We start from the raw sequence: 13,336 nt of genomic DNA, 5'->3' as shown, positions 1-13,336 counted from the left end.
ACAAAAACGGAACCCTTCCAGTTTTGTCATCATATTTGACTGTCCGACTGTCTGTCTGCATGTGCGTCTCTGCCCTTTGTCTGTGGCATGTAGGTATGTAAATGAGTGTTTACAGAAAAAATATTGTAAACCTAAATTCTTACAAGACTGGACGAGTGGACATTCTTGGGCTCATTCTACTCAGAATTGTGAGCATTCTCTATCCTACCATTAAAAACCATGTCCTAAAATGTCCATCCCATTACGTGACGTTTTAGTGTGAAGTTATTTTAACTTGTATCTAGTGCGTGGCGTAGTGGAAACTTAAATTTTCATACAAATATTTTGAAATAAATTTTAGCATTAGGATTGATAGTGATTTTGGAAAATTTATCAAATTTAATGAAACCAACCAATAAGTAGATACTAGCAGTATTAATCTGAGTAGGTATAAAGACCGTATCGTTAAGTATAGGGACAGATAAAACCTGGTCTAACTGTTGGCATGTGTATTATTTTGTATTACTATGTTCTTAGAGTATGATCTGAGGGTATTTTTAAGCTATATCTGAATTAAGAAGGTTTGAGATTTTGTTTATTTTAGGGACTATATGATGTTTTTAATACCGTATAGCAAATATAGTCCGGACAAGTCTATCGAGCTAGTTTGATACTATTTCACCGACTCTTTGGTACGATTTAAAGTAACAAAAGGTTAATAGGCTGCCAAAACATGTTACCTAAGTGTCTTCTTCATGATTGCTCAATTGGGCAGCTGCGGAATAAATGTGGTGATTTTTAATTTTTACATAAAAACGATTTTTCACCCCACGTTTTGGAATCCCTTCAATTTCTGATGCAAGCGAAATGACGGGAACAGCTAGAAGAATAAGCTAAAAATCAAAGCCTAACAGACATTCATGGCGTTGATCCATCGCTAGAGCGGGTCGATAGAAACGCTCCATGATAGTTATATTAGATGTCAAAGTCAGAGTTGTCTTAAGTAACATGCCATATTCTCTAAAAGGCCACCATGCACAGATTCAAAACTTTTTTTTAACGAAAAGAAATGGTTAGTCTATGTCCAGATGTTTCGCTATACGCATCATGTGTAATTGCTGTTTACATAGTACGATTTTTTTTTTATGTGATATTGTCTTGTTCGCAAACCGCAAATTTTCTTGTAGTATTTGTCAAGAGTCGTTATTGTTACTCGAGAGGATTGGGTAAATTTCGTCCAAACCATATGCTTTACGTCGAGCTCCCAGGACGAAATGTGTACCTTATTAAAGCACTAATTAAACACATGTGTAATTTTGAAATATAAATATAATACAAAAAAAACGGCTAAGTAAAGTTGTCCCCATACCTAATTAACGATACGGTCTTTAGGTGCAAAATCCTACCAAATGAAATAATAGAGCTTAATGCATTTCAACCTTTATTCGATGATTCGATAAAATTCAACGGCACCTTTTAATCTTCAGGGAGATATTATAATACTTACTCAAAATTTTAATTTGCTCATTCATCGTCGGATTGGTGTATAATTCAAATCTCTTTTTCTGTATCACCGTAATTTACATACGCTAAATAAAAAGCGGTGTCATCACAAAAGATATTTGGAGGCAATATAAACATAATATCAATTTAAATTCCTTGTTAGTGGAGCGAAAGCCGACATTATACCTGAAAGTGGAGGCGTGCGATTGGTCGTCAGATCAACCAATGAGGGCCGGGGTATGGGTACCGGTCGGGGCGCTCCGCCGCGCCGCGACAGCGGGCGGGTCGAGTGCGGACCGAGCTCTCCGCGCCTCAGTTCCTTTACACACCTCGCTACGAAGTGACGTGAGCGCACATTCGTGTTTTAGTTATTCTCAAATTTTGAAAATTTTCGAACTGTTCCAAGTCTGTGGTGGTGACAATGCCGCGACCTTCTCGAGAATCGTACGGGGACCAAAAGCCGCCCTACTCGTACATTTCATTGACGGCGATGGCGATATGGAGTTCCCCGGAGCGCATGCTGCCGCTTTCAGAGATCTACCGCTTCATCACGGACCGCTTTCCGTACTACCGGCGCAACACGCAGCGCTGGCAGAACTCGCTGCGGCACAACCTCTCCTTCAACGACTGCTTCGTGAAAGTGCCGCGCCGACCGGACCGGCCTGGCAAGGGAGCCTACTGGACATTGCACCCGCAGGCCTTCGACATGTTCGAAAACGGCTCGTTACTCAGGAGACGCAAACGTTTTAAGTTGCAAAAAGGAGAGAAAGACAACCTTAACGCGGAGCTTGCTGCACTGGCCAGTTTTAATCGTGCATTTTTGGCTCGTCAAGCGGGTGCGCCACCGCCGCCTCCAGCTTTGCCGAGTGCGAGTCTCTACACTCCTCCTCTGTGTCCTCAACTCAGTCCAGAGCCAGCAGAATTACCTGAAGTAGCAACAGTGACGATGTTACCTCCACAAAGACCACGACGAGCGTTCACGATAGAGGCGTTGCTGGAGCCGGAGCCGGCGCAGTCACCGCCACAGCTGGCGATGCCGCGCCTGGAGTTAGCGATGCCAGCGCCGTACATCCTGGCAGCGCAGCGCTACCACGCCGAGCTGCTGCAGGCAGCGGCGCACGCGCTGCGCCCCTGCTACCTGCCGCCGCCGCCGCTGCCCGTCGCGTGACACACCGCTCACTCGACCTGCCACAACATATCGTGCAATGCTAGATTGTAAGTACTCGAGATGCGAACAATATTTGTGCAGATTTCAAAGTGCTCGTCGATGAAAATTTCAAGTCAGAAACATACTTAAATACTCATACTCCGTATATTTAAAATAAAACACTACGATTCATCTACTTAGTTAAGTCAAATTTACCAAATAAGTTACATTTTGTGGCATTTACGTCTGGTATACTTATAACTCTTATAAGTATATTTGTTATAAACATAACCGTCGCTAACCCAAGGAGTCGCGCAGCAGTGAGGCCTAAATGGTTGTAATTGGCCGACCGAGCGCGGCGAGAAACCCGGCAACCGTGGCTAAACGAATAACCCGATTAAAAATATCTGTTGTTATTTTAGTGATCTCACATATAGAAATGTAGGTGTATAATTAGTTTATGTGTACATTAGAGTTAAGGAACACCTATTTATTTAATCAGTAGGTAGGTAGATTTGAAGACTTCGATGGTCCTGTTATAATACCTATATCCTAAAACACAATTTGACACTTCATATGAAGTTCTCGTACAATGTTTGCAACGAACAATTTTATAGTCATCATCTGGACAGAATAGATTAAATGTTGATGTACTGAACCTAAATATTATCTTAGTTTTCTTGTCTAAAAACGCAAGAATACCTACGAAGTGCTAAATTTCGTAAGAACTGTTATTTATTTTAGTTGTTTAAAGAAATAACTTTATTGTTTACCTGTTTTATAAAAAACAGTTAGATAAGTATTATATCTGTAAATATTGTTTAAATTGTTAAAAATTATGTATAGGAATATTAAATGAAAATTTTCTTATTAGTACAAATTTTGTTTCATTTTATTCAAAAATGAATTTCTTAAATTAGAAATCACAGTTTAGAATTATGTGGGAGATTTTAGTACTTATATCGTCGTGGGGGGCGGGCCAAAGGGATAAAAAGCGTTTCTGTAAAAAAGGTTCTAGTTCGGTGGTCCGTTTCACGCGTAACGCGGCGAAACGCGCGCGTTTTGTCGACTAATAACGACTGATATTGGCTCGAGCTGGTGCCGAGTCATCCACCCTCTTGTTAGACATACCCTCTTCTTCAGAAGTGGAACCAACGCTTTAATAGGCAGATAATTCTTTGAGCGAAGAGCGCTGCTCCTTCACCTTCAAGCACCGTTGACTCTTGACGGATTAAAAAAGAGATTTGAAATCAAATCGAGAATTGATTTCATAAGATTTGCTTAATTAAATTTATTGGAGAGAGCAAACACGATCTTTTACTTAATTGATACCTATTAGCAGCAAAAACGTTCCAGAACAACAACTAAACATTTAACTAACTAGCGCAACTACTTCCGTTGGTACATAATACCAACGATATAGAAATATTCGTAACTATATAGAAATCTAAATTTAAATATAGGTACAGTCAGCAACGAATTGATAGTGACGGCTAAAGTGGCCAAACATATCGAGACACATCCTTATTCCTATGGTAACAAGTAACAAAGGTATGTTACGATATATTTGCCCAAGTCACTATCTTTTTGATGCTGTCTGTACTTTGGTACTATCTAAATTATTTAAAAGAGTTTATCATTCACCTTAAAGAATAGGTAATAAATGAAAATAATACTAGGTAGCTTTGAACTGCAGTACAAATCGTGCAATATTTAATATTGTGACGTTGCGTCGTTCAAGGAATAGATTAATGTAGGAAAAGGAAGAGTACAACCAGAATTAAATTGACATTGGTATAATTAAAAATAAACTAATAAGTTTTTGGCAAAAATTTTAATCTCGGTACAAGCTTTTATCTCGGACTGCACTTTTCTTTCCACAGTCAGGTAACTATGTAATACTCATCGAGACAATTCTGAAAACTCCAAACTCAATTAGGTTGCGTTGTTTTATCACAGAGTTCCTATGGCCACCACCTGTCTCCATGAACAGATCAGCTCTATGGTACCATAATATTACATTGTCACCCGACTTCGTACATACATACATTACGTACATTTTTCAGCTTCATCGGATATCAGGAAGTGGTTGAAAAATGGTTTGCAAGTTTAAAAAAAAGTTAAGTTTCGTACGAACATGTCAAGTTAAATAAAAGCTTGTAATAATACATAGACCGTAAGTCCGTAGCTTACTGAGCATTCTCAACTAAAAAAGGTCTTTTAAATGTTAACTGAAGCACACTGGGAGCTCTTGGTTCTTGGTAGGATAATTATATGCGTGCAGGATAGGATTTCCAGCCAGGAATATCAATCAGGACACGTGTGGAAGCGTTAGGATCTGGATACACGTGCTCTCCTACACGCGCCGTGGGATAAGGAAGTTTGATCGGCACTCCAGACTTGGTTCCTGGATCAGGGTCTTGCCAAATAACTTATTATCAACATGAAGAATTATTTAAATTTCGTCCTTACCTTAGGAGTAAGAATTACGAAGAACTTTGGCCCTGTCTAAATGTGTGATTACTTATTTTACCAGTGAGTTATAATTATCTACATACATTTAAAATTAACTTAAACATTAGTATCGCCTAAAATAAGACCCATCCCATATAAGTGGCATTGATTGACAAGTTATTAACTTGGCTCCTTGTGGGACTTTCCACAGAACAATTACAATAACAAATAGTATAATGAAGATATTTGTACAGGTGGGGGGTGGGGCCGAGTTTTGCGTCATTCATTAGTATGTAAGTATGCGGCATACTAAATCGGTATTTTACCGAATTAACTTTACATACAAAAAGTAAAGGTAAAAATAAGTTTTTACAATCAACGACACAATGTGGAAAATTCTGGAACCAACTGTAACATAAGTTTTCATGTGAGCGGATGGATCTCAAAGAGGGCTAAGAAAGGCTGCAATACCCTATATATTCACGGGGGGGCGCATAGTTTATGAACTCATGACGTCATGACCTATTTAGTCTTAATTATTGAAAAATTCGTATATACATTGGTGGGTTATTTTGAACTAAATTTGAAATAATATAATATACGTATACTTAACTACTGAGTATAGACTTGCCAAGAAATATTTTACCAATCAATCATATGGTCGAAGAACTGCGTCTATTTGGGTACATGAATGATTTAAAAAAATTACCAAGGAAGAATTTAGGTATGGTTAATATTATAAATGATAATAAAATAAAGTTAACATATATGCAATATTTTACATTTAGAATAAAATAATGCTTCTAAGGATAAGAAGAATCTTTTTTTAGAGATATTTTATGGTCCTTGTACTTACAGTTAACACGCAAATGTACTTTTTTTTATAACGGGCAACAACAAGTTTATTTAAACTGAAATAACGAAATACAAAATACATAATTATATAAAGCGAGTTGGTTGGTAGTGGTGCGTTAGGGCTAGGGCTGCGGTAGGGCTGCCCCTTCGTCAAAGCCTACAATTTTTTTTGTGGATTGAAATCTGTGCCGTGTACCGCGCATGCACATGCTTGTGGCTCTCGGCCCGATTCTAACTTTACGATACGTCAATTAATAGATCTAGAAACGATATGGATTAGATATGTCAGTGTCAAATGTGACGTTTCTTCATACAAATACGTCACTTTTGACACTGACACATCTAATCCATATCGTTTCTAGATCTATTAATTGACGTAATCTTAAAGTTCGAATCCGGCAGTCTGATTATCGAAATTGTGATTTTTGATCTAAGCCAGCCCATTACGTCACTTAGGGATCTGTACTTTACAAAAACATTATCTACTAAGGTACTTACTATAAATTAATAAATTGTTCAGACCTAAAGTAGATACCATTGTATTGCAATTATTAAAATATATTGACTCTTTAAAATAAATTATATTACTAAGTTGTAGTAGTTTACATTAAGACTACAGAACGAAGTAATAAAACAAACATCTGCTGTTGAACAATGTTCTTTTATTAATAATTTTCCATGCACATAAATGACGTGTATGTATGTATACTTATCTATATGTACCTATGTATGTAGGTACGTAGGTACCTGCTTGTATGCTTGTATTTATTTCTTAGAAACTTAATAGGTACCTAGTTGTTTTTAAAGACCTATCAAAATATATGTCACTCGTCCATTTTTAGGGTTCCGTACCCAAAGGGTAAAACGGGACCCTATTACTAAGACTTCGCTGTCCGTCCGTCCGTCCGTCCGTCCGTCTGTCACCAGGCTGTATCTCACGAACCGTGATAGCTAGACAGTTGAAATTTTCACAGATGATGTATTTCTGTTGCCGCTATAACAACAAATACTAAAAACAGAATAAAATAAAGATTTAAATGGGGCTCCCATACAACAAACGTGATTTTTGACCAAAGTTAAGCAACGTCGGGAGTGGTCAGTACTTGGATGGGTGACCGTTTTTTTTTTTTGCTTTTTTTTCGTTTTTTTTTTGTATTATGGTACGGAACCCTTCGTGCGCGAGTCCGACTCGCACTTGCCCGGTTTTTTTGTTGTCTTTTCTAGTTAGGTAAGGTAAGGTGTGAATAATAATGAGTAAAAATCGTGAAAGTTTAAATCAGTGAATGAAATAAACTATCTATCAGTTTTTACACTCACCTATGTGTAGCTATAACAGTGAAGTAGGTATTACCTACTATTTCTAAAACAAAAGAATTTGTATAGTTATTATATTGGGTAGACGTTTTATATTTTCGAAAATATATACATATATGTAAATAAATATATGTAAATAAATATATGTAGGTAAGTCCTGTCAAATGAAGGGTACAATAGAGTCCCAAAATTAGTCTGTTCAGTAAAAAACCGGGCAAGTGCGAGTCGGACTCGCGCACGAAGGGTACCATAATGAAAAAAAAACGGAAAAAAAAATGCAAAAAAAAAAACGGTCACCCATCCAAGTACTGACCACGCCCGACGTTGCTTAACTTTGGTCAAAAATCACGTTTGTTGTATGGGTGCCCCATTTAAATCTTTATTTTATTCTGTTTTTAGTATTTGTTGTTATAGCGGCAACAGAAATACATCATCTGTGAAAATTTCAACTGTCTAGCTATCACGGTTCGTGAGATACAGCCTGGTGACAGACAGACGGACGGACGGACGGACGGACGGACGGACGGACGGACGGACGGACGGACGGACGGACGGACAGCGAAGTCTTAGTAATAGGGTCCCGTTTTACCCTTTGGGTACGGAACCCTAAAAAGCAAGTAAATATATAGACGAGCGGGACTTTTTAAGAATATAAGTATAACAACAACAACACCTATTCTTTCAATGGCCTGTCATTATCAGAGCGCCGCTTGTCTTTTGTTAGTTCATTACAATCACACAAAAGTTTTTTTGTGTGAACCCAAATCAAGTCTTATGCACTTAAGAGTCAACGGGAGTGGTCATTTCTCCATACAAACGTACTCCTCGTTTTCCTCCGTGGTTTTTGAAGCTAGAGCAATGATTTTTTCAACACAGATTAATATTGTCAATATCTGTGTCGGACCGTTTTGCTTTTTTTGATATTTTTGTTTTTTAAGGCGCTAGAGCCCTTCAAAAATGGCCAAAATGGCCTAATTGACTATGCCGCAATGAGAGGCGTGCCATTCAAAACTGATATCAATTAGCCAAAAAAGCAAAACGGTCCGACACAGATAATTTCATAATCATTTAGATTTCCAAATTTGGTTACGATTGGTTAAGTTTTGGAGAAGGAAACAGAGGAGTACGAAACCTCGATTTTTGAGATTTTTACGCAGGATTTTTCGCCTTGTCCTTATCGCGCTACTTTTAGGTGCCGCTTCCGTTAGCGAGACGGGTATATTTACCTAAAATATTTAAAACTCAGCTCCTATTTCGTCTTAATAAATATTTGTAGAGGCAGCTGTTTGAGAGGGCCAATTACACGCTCGGGAAGTAACAAAATGGTCTCTCTTGGCACTTCTGGTGCCGTTTTTGCCCAAACACCTTGGCACAGATAGCCGTAGTCTATAATTTTGAAATTAATATCTAACACATTGTGTCTATCCATCCGTCCCTCAATTTGCTGTTTTTATATCTTTTCCGACACCCTAACTGCTAATTATTTATACAGTGATATAGTTAATAGTATTTTAAGGCAATATCTGCTTTATTCGGTGTATATAAATCTGATATTTAATAAATAATAATAGAGAAATCTGTTTCATGGACTGTTTCTTGGAAGTTTCTGCTTTTTTAATAGCCCATTAATGAATTCTTAGATTCAGCATCACACGCTTTTCATGATGATTTCTTAGCCAAGTTTCTTAAGTAATATTTAAAAAATATAAGGGCCCGATTCGGATTTTGAAATAGACATCTATTAGACATCTTTTAGACATCACCAAAATACGATAACGATATGTTTAAGATCTAACCTGTCAAATTTGACATTTGCGCGATTCTGGAGATACTGTGGAACGATTTCCACAGGATATGACATAGAGATCCAATTCACATCTAATAGATATCTTACTCTATCTAACGTAAAAGTGACATTGGTTGCCCGAATTGCGCTGCAAAAGAGAACTAGTTGATATCTAAACTATAACGTATCTAGAATGGATCTAGTACATGTCGTCTCTTGTGAATATCTTGAAGTTCGAATACGGCAGCACATCTTGCCAAAACAGCCTTTGTCATAATTTATGTGTTATATTTTAGTTGATTTAGTGAACCCTTAATTTATCATCATCAAATGAAACGTATAAGTACTTAAAATTTTAAAGTTTTCACATGTGAGGTTAGGATATTTAGTTTTCATTCCAAAAATTCTTCATAGAATATTTTTTAGAATTTCCGTGTCTGCATCCTTACGTAGGCATATCTGTCTGCACTCGAGCTAAATGACTAGTGGGCAATGTAATCACGTTTATGCTGATGAAACTTGTAGTTGGGAAGTGAGTGAAGTGCCGAGCGAGAATAAACCACAGTTAAACGATTAATGCGTGATTGCGCTGCGCCCGGCCCGCTAGACCAGTAATTGAAAATTCATTTAGCTATTTATTCACACGCCTGCGTTTTCGACTTGCCTACTAGGCTGGTGAACATTTGAGCACTCACTCGAACCAATTGTATAAGCAGATAACGCTTGCAGTTTTAACAGTGGCTAAACCTTAAATTGTCATATAACTATATACTTAGTTGTGGAAGAGCGGTGTCTTTTAATACAGATATTATCAATACTCAGAAGAGGCACGAGCCTGGATTTAGGTAGATATACATATGTACCTATTTTAATTATTATTTTTTAAATATAAATTATTAGGTGTATTTATTCTATTGTTTATGTTGGTGCAGTAGTGACCAAACTTAATTGTACATTAACACCTAATGTGTAATGACTGACTACCGTCAAATTTTCCACAGATATCTCATATACTGGTAGGCTTTCTATTAAACAATAAGTGTGATGGCAAGCGCACTCTCCAGAAATGAAGTAACTAGGTACTGTACATTCTCAAAAGTTCCTTTGATAATTTTCCCATACTTATAAACTTGATAATTGTATTTGACATTTCTACAAAAGTAATTGAAAAGTAGGTAGAAAGGTATCTAAAATTTGACCAAGCGCATAACGAGCCAGTAAGTATCGAGGTCTAGTCGGATATTCATCAACGAAACGAAGGCAGTCGTGTCGGTACTGTCGGTATCACCTCGGAGTCTAGTCGGTGCAGCCGACAATCGTCGGTCGCTTGAATGGGCGACCTCTCGGCGTCCCGCCGTGTGGTTCCGGCGATTGTGTCGTGGGGACCGCCCCCTAAGGCACTTTACACTTGACTTACATGACTATAATGGATAACTTGAGAGTGAGCTTAATAGAATTTGACGGCTCTTAGATTTTCTATGAGGAAAAGTAGCTTGTACCGTTTTGATAGGATAATGTGAGGAAAGTGGATGTTACAAAGTAAAGGTGATGGCTAATCTGTTTTGCTTCTGATGCTGATGTATGTATGTAGGTACTCTAGGTGAAGTTGGCAGGAACAATATTATAATTGTAATGCTCGTTTCTTAGAGTTTGTTATGGTTATCACCAGCTTATACTTACCTATACGTCTCACTGCAGGCACATGTATTCTCTCAATTTACAAGAATGTTTAAGTCTACACGCTTCAACCCACTGTGGATTGGAGAGTCCATAAATATAATTTAAATAGAAATTTATTTTTTGATAAATGTATGAGGTCGATTCTATCTTATCAATTTGTTGTGGTTTTGATACGACCTTGACTATGGTCTTAGTGATTAGCGTGCAATTCATGCACTTCATTTCGCATGCACCAATCACCGTGAACAATCCATTAGGTCGTATCAAATTAAAATCAAAAACCTTATAAAGTTGTTAAATCTGGGGCGCCAGTTTCCAGCAAATAGTTTTTCTTTGCTGAAGTTGGAAAATACCAAATGAGATTCTTACGTAAGCTCCAGAAAAGTTATTGGTACGATCCAGGATTCAAATCCCACTATTTCGATCCCTTCGTTCTGGTAACCTAATCCCAAGAATCGTCGAAGGCACTAGTTTTTACGAATGAGGCTGCCATCTGCCCTGCTCTGCCCGGAAACCAGGGATTTCTTTGAAAGACATTACATTACCTACTACTTAAACAAGTTTGTAACAGACAGTTACAGTCTTGGCCAAATGCATTGGTGGCTGGTATCCGTACGCCATGTTCATTTCCCGTACCTACTCCTACGCTATTATTCAAAAACACTGTTAGCTAATAACCGGTACTTTACCATTAAAACAATGGAGCCGAGATGACACGCTCGATCAAGCGTTATTCCTTCTTAAACACTTCCGTCAACAAAACGTTGTATGTAGTAACGAAAGACCTTTTGTTTAATATTTTATGGATTATTTACGATAGATTAAATTTTAATTACTACCTTGGACAATACTTTAGTAGAATGAAACATTTAAAGGAAACAAGTATGGAACGTTGTGTACCTACCTAGTATTATTTGAGTGTGCAGCCAATAAATAATATTAAAGCGTATCGAAAGTCATGGCTTTTGTCTTATTAAAATACAATGACAAGCAAATCATAGCCGCTTATTCTATAACACAATAAAGATATATGTATCTGTAAATATGTCTTCGTATAAATTGTATTCGCCTGTTCAGAAAAGCTACTCGTCGCCATGGCGTTGTAGTGATCTTATTTTTTGCTAGGAATTTCATAAAATAATTGCAGTAAACCGTAGAAAAACTAGTTGATTATATTTGACACCTTTAAGCAATAAATATAGAGTCCAATTTATGTCATATCATTTGACGGCGCATACGTGAAATATGCACTGCAGTTGTCATTAGGTCACGTAAAGCAGGCCGCCAGGATGATGGTGTAAAATGACTGTTCTCGCTTTGAAGACGCCGCCGGTACCGTTTTGTATGAGCCACTTTTTGTTGCGTGCGTTTAGGACGCAACCTCTTTTTTGTGGATGTTTGTAATGCCGAGTGTGGGGGACTTGACACGTAGGGAACCATTGTTAATTCATTTTTGTTTGTTATTGTTGAATTCCGAGCTCGTAATACGATTTTGAAGTGATTCCATTTGTGATCGGTTTTGTACAAAAAACAATTCATTGTTTACGTGTTGTGTTTAATGTCTGTTTTTAGTAATTATGAATTCAATGCACGACCGAACTCAATTGCTCCTAATTGATCAATTCTTTATAAATTACTATTAATGTTGGAGTTAGTAGGGGGCAGGCTATCAATCATACAAATTGATTGTAATTTACTAACCGAAATAGATAAGATATATGTAGGTCTAATCAGGTTTTAAGTACCTAGAAGTTAGTAAAGATTGCTTACGAATTTAAATATTTGAAGGTTTGTTTTAGTTAGTGAATTTATTAATTTATGTATATTATATTTATAACAATTTTAGACATAGGTTGATATAGGAAAAACTTACTAAACATTACAAACAACAGCATAGATACTAATTGACACCATACGCCAGGCAGATGGCCACGGATAATGGACAAGCATCAAGCCAGAACATAATTCAGAAAGACTCGCTGAGCAGGTTTTTCTGGTTGCTCCTTTAGATAGCAAATAAACGAGCTCCTAGATGGCTGGGTGTTGGCAGAGATCGCACCCTGTCTTTATTTACCCATTACTGTGTGTTCAGGCCGGCGCCTGCGACTATTTGCTCAGAATTAGCTCCCAAGTGTCGGATGTCGGATCGACGAAGGGTTGCGACAAAAAACGCAACGAGCCGCCCGTTAAAACACTTCCATTAAAATCTACTTTGAACTTATTAGCGTTTTTGTAGTTTTTGTAGTTCATTCTCGTGAACGAAAGTAATTTTCGAAATGTCAGAAACAAGTGCAAATCTTTTAACGGAAATGATGCAATATTTACGTCATGTCAAACCGCATAACAGTTGCGGTCAGACTTTTACTTTTAATATAAGTAGTTTCTCACATTTATCTATTAGAACGGTGAATTAAAAATGATTTTTTTCATGATTTGCCCGTCCGAAAAGAAATAAGGGAATAAACAACATCAGTGCCTTCTTTATTGCGCACTGGAACTGATTTTGCATCATTATATTATGGCCGCAAGATTGATTCCCGCACAAAGGCTGTCAAGCTCGGAGGATGAATGCAAACGCGCCCGTATTGTTGTTATAACAAAATGAAGTCGTAATGAGA

General features: G+C 37.5%; 1 protein-coding gene across 1 annotated transcript; it reads left to right on the top strand.

Moving 5' to 3' along the window:
- The first annotated feature begins 1,623 nt into the window (after positions 1 to 1,623).
- On the top strand, positions 1,624 to 3,492 carry LOC134789759 (fork head domain-containing protein FD4-like). Its single transcript, XM_063760391.1, has one exon. The coding sequence runs from the start codon at positions 1,904 to 1,906 to the stop codon at positions 2,648 to 2,650; it is 747 nt and encodes a 248-aa protein (XP_063616461.1). The 5' UTR covers positions 1,624 to 1,903; the 3' UTR covers positions 2,651 to 3,492.
- Positions 3,493 to 13,336: the final 9,844 nt, after the last annotated feature.

This window comes from Cydia splendana, chromosome 4 (assembly GCF_910591565.1).
Source record: "Cydia splendana chromosome 4, ilCydSple1.2, whole genome shotgun sequence".
Lineage (NCBI taxonomy): Eukaryota > Metazoa > Arthropoda > Insecta > Lepidoptera > Tortricidae > Cydia > Cydia splendana.
The sequence above is the reverse complement of the archived record's forward strand: the minus strand, read 5'-3'. Positions and strand labels throughout refer to the sequence as shown.

What these genes read in the sequence shown, in the direction of transcription:
- LOC134789759 (XM_063760391.1), top strand. Translation starts at nt 1,904, where the DNA reads ATGCCGCGACCTTCTCGAGAATCGTACGGGGACCAAAAGCCGCCCTAC.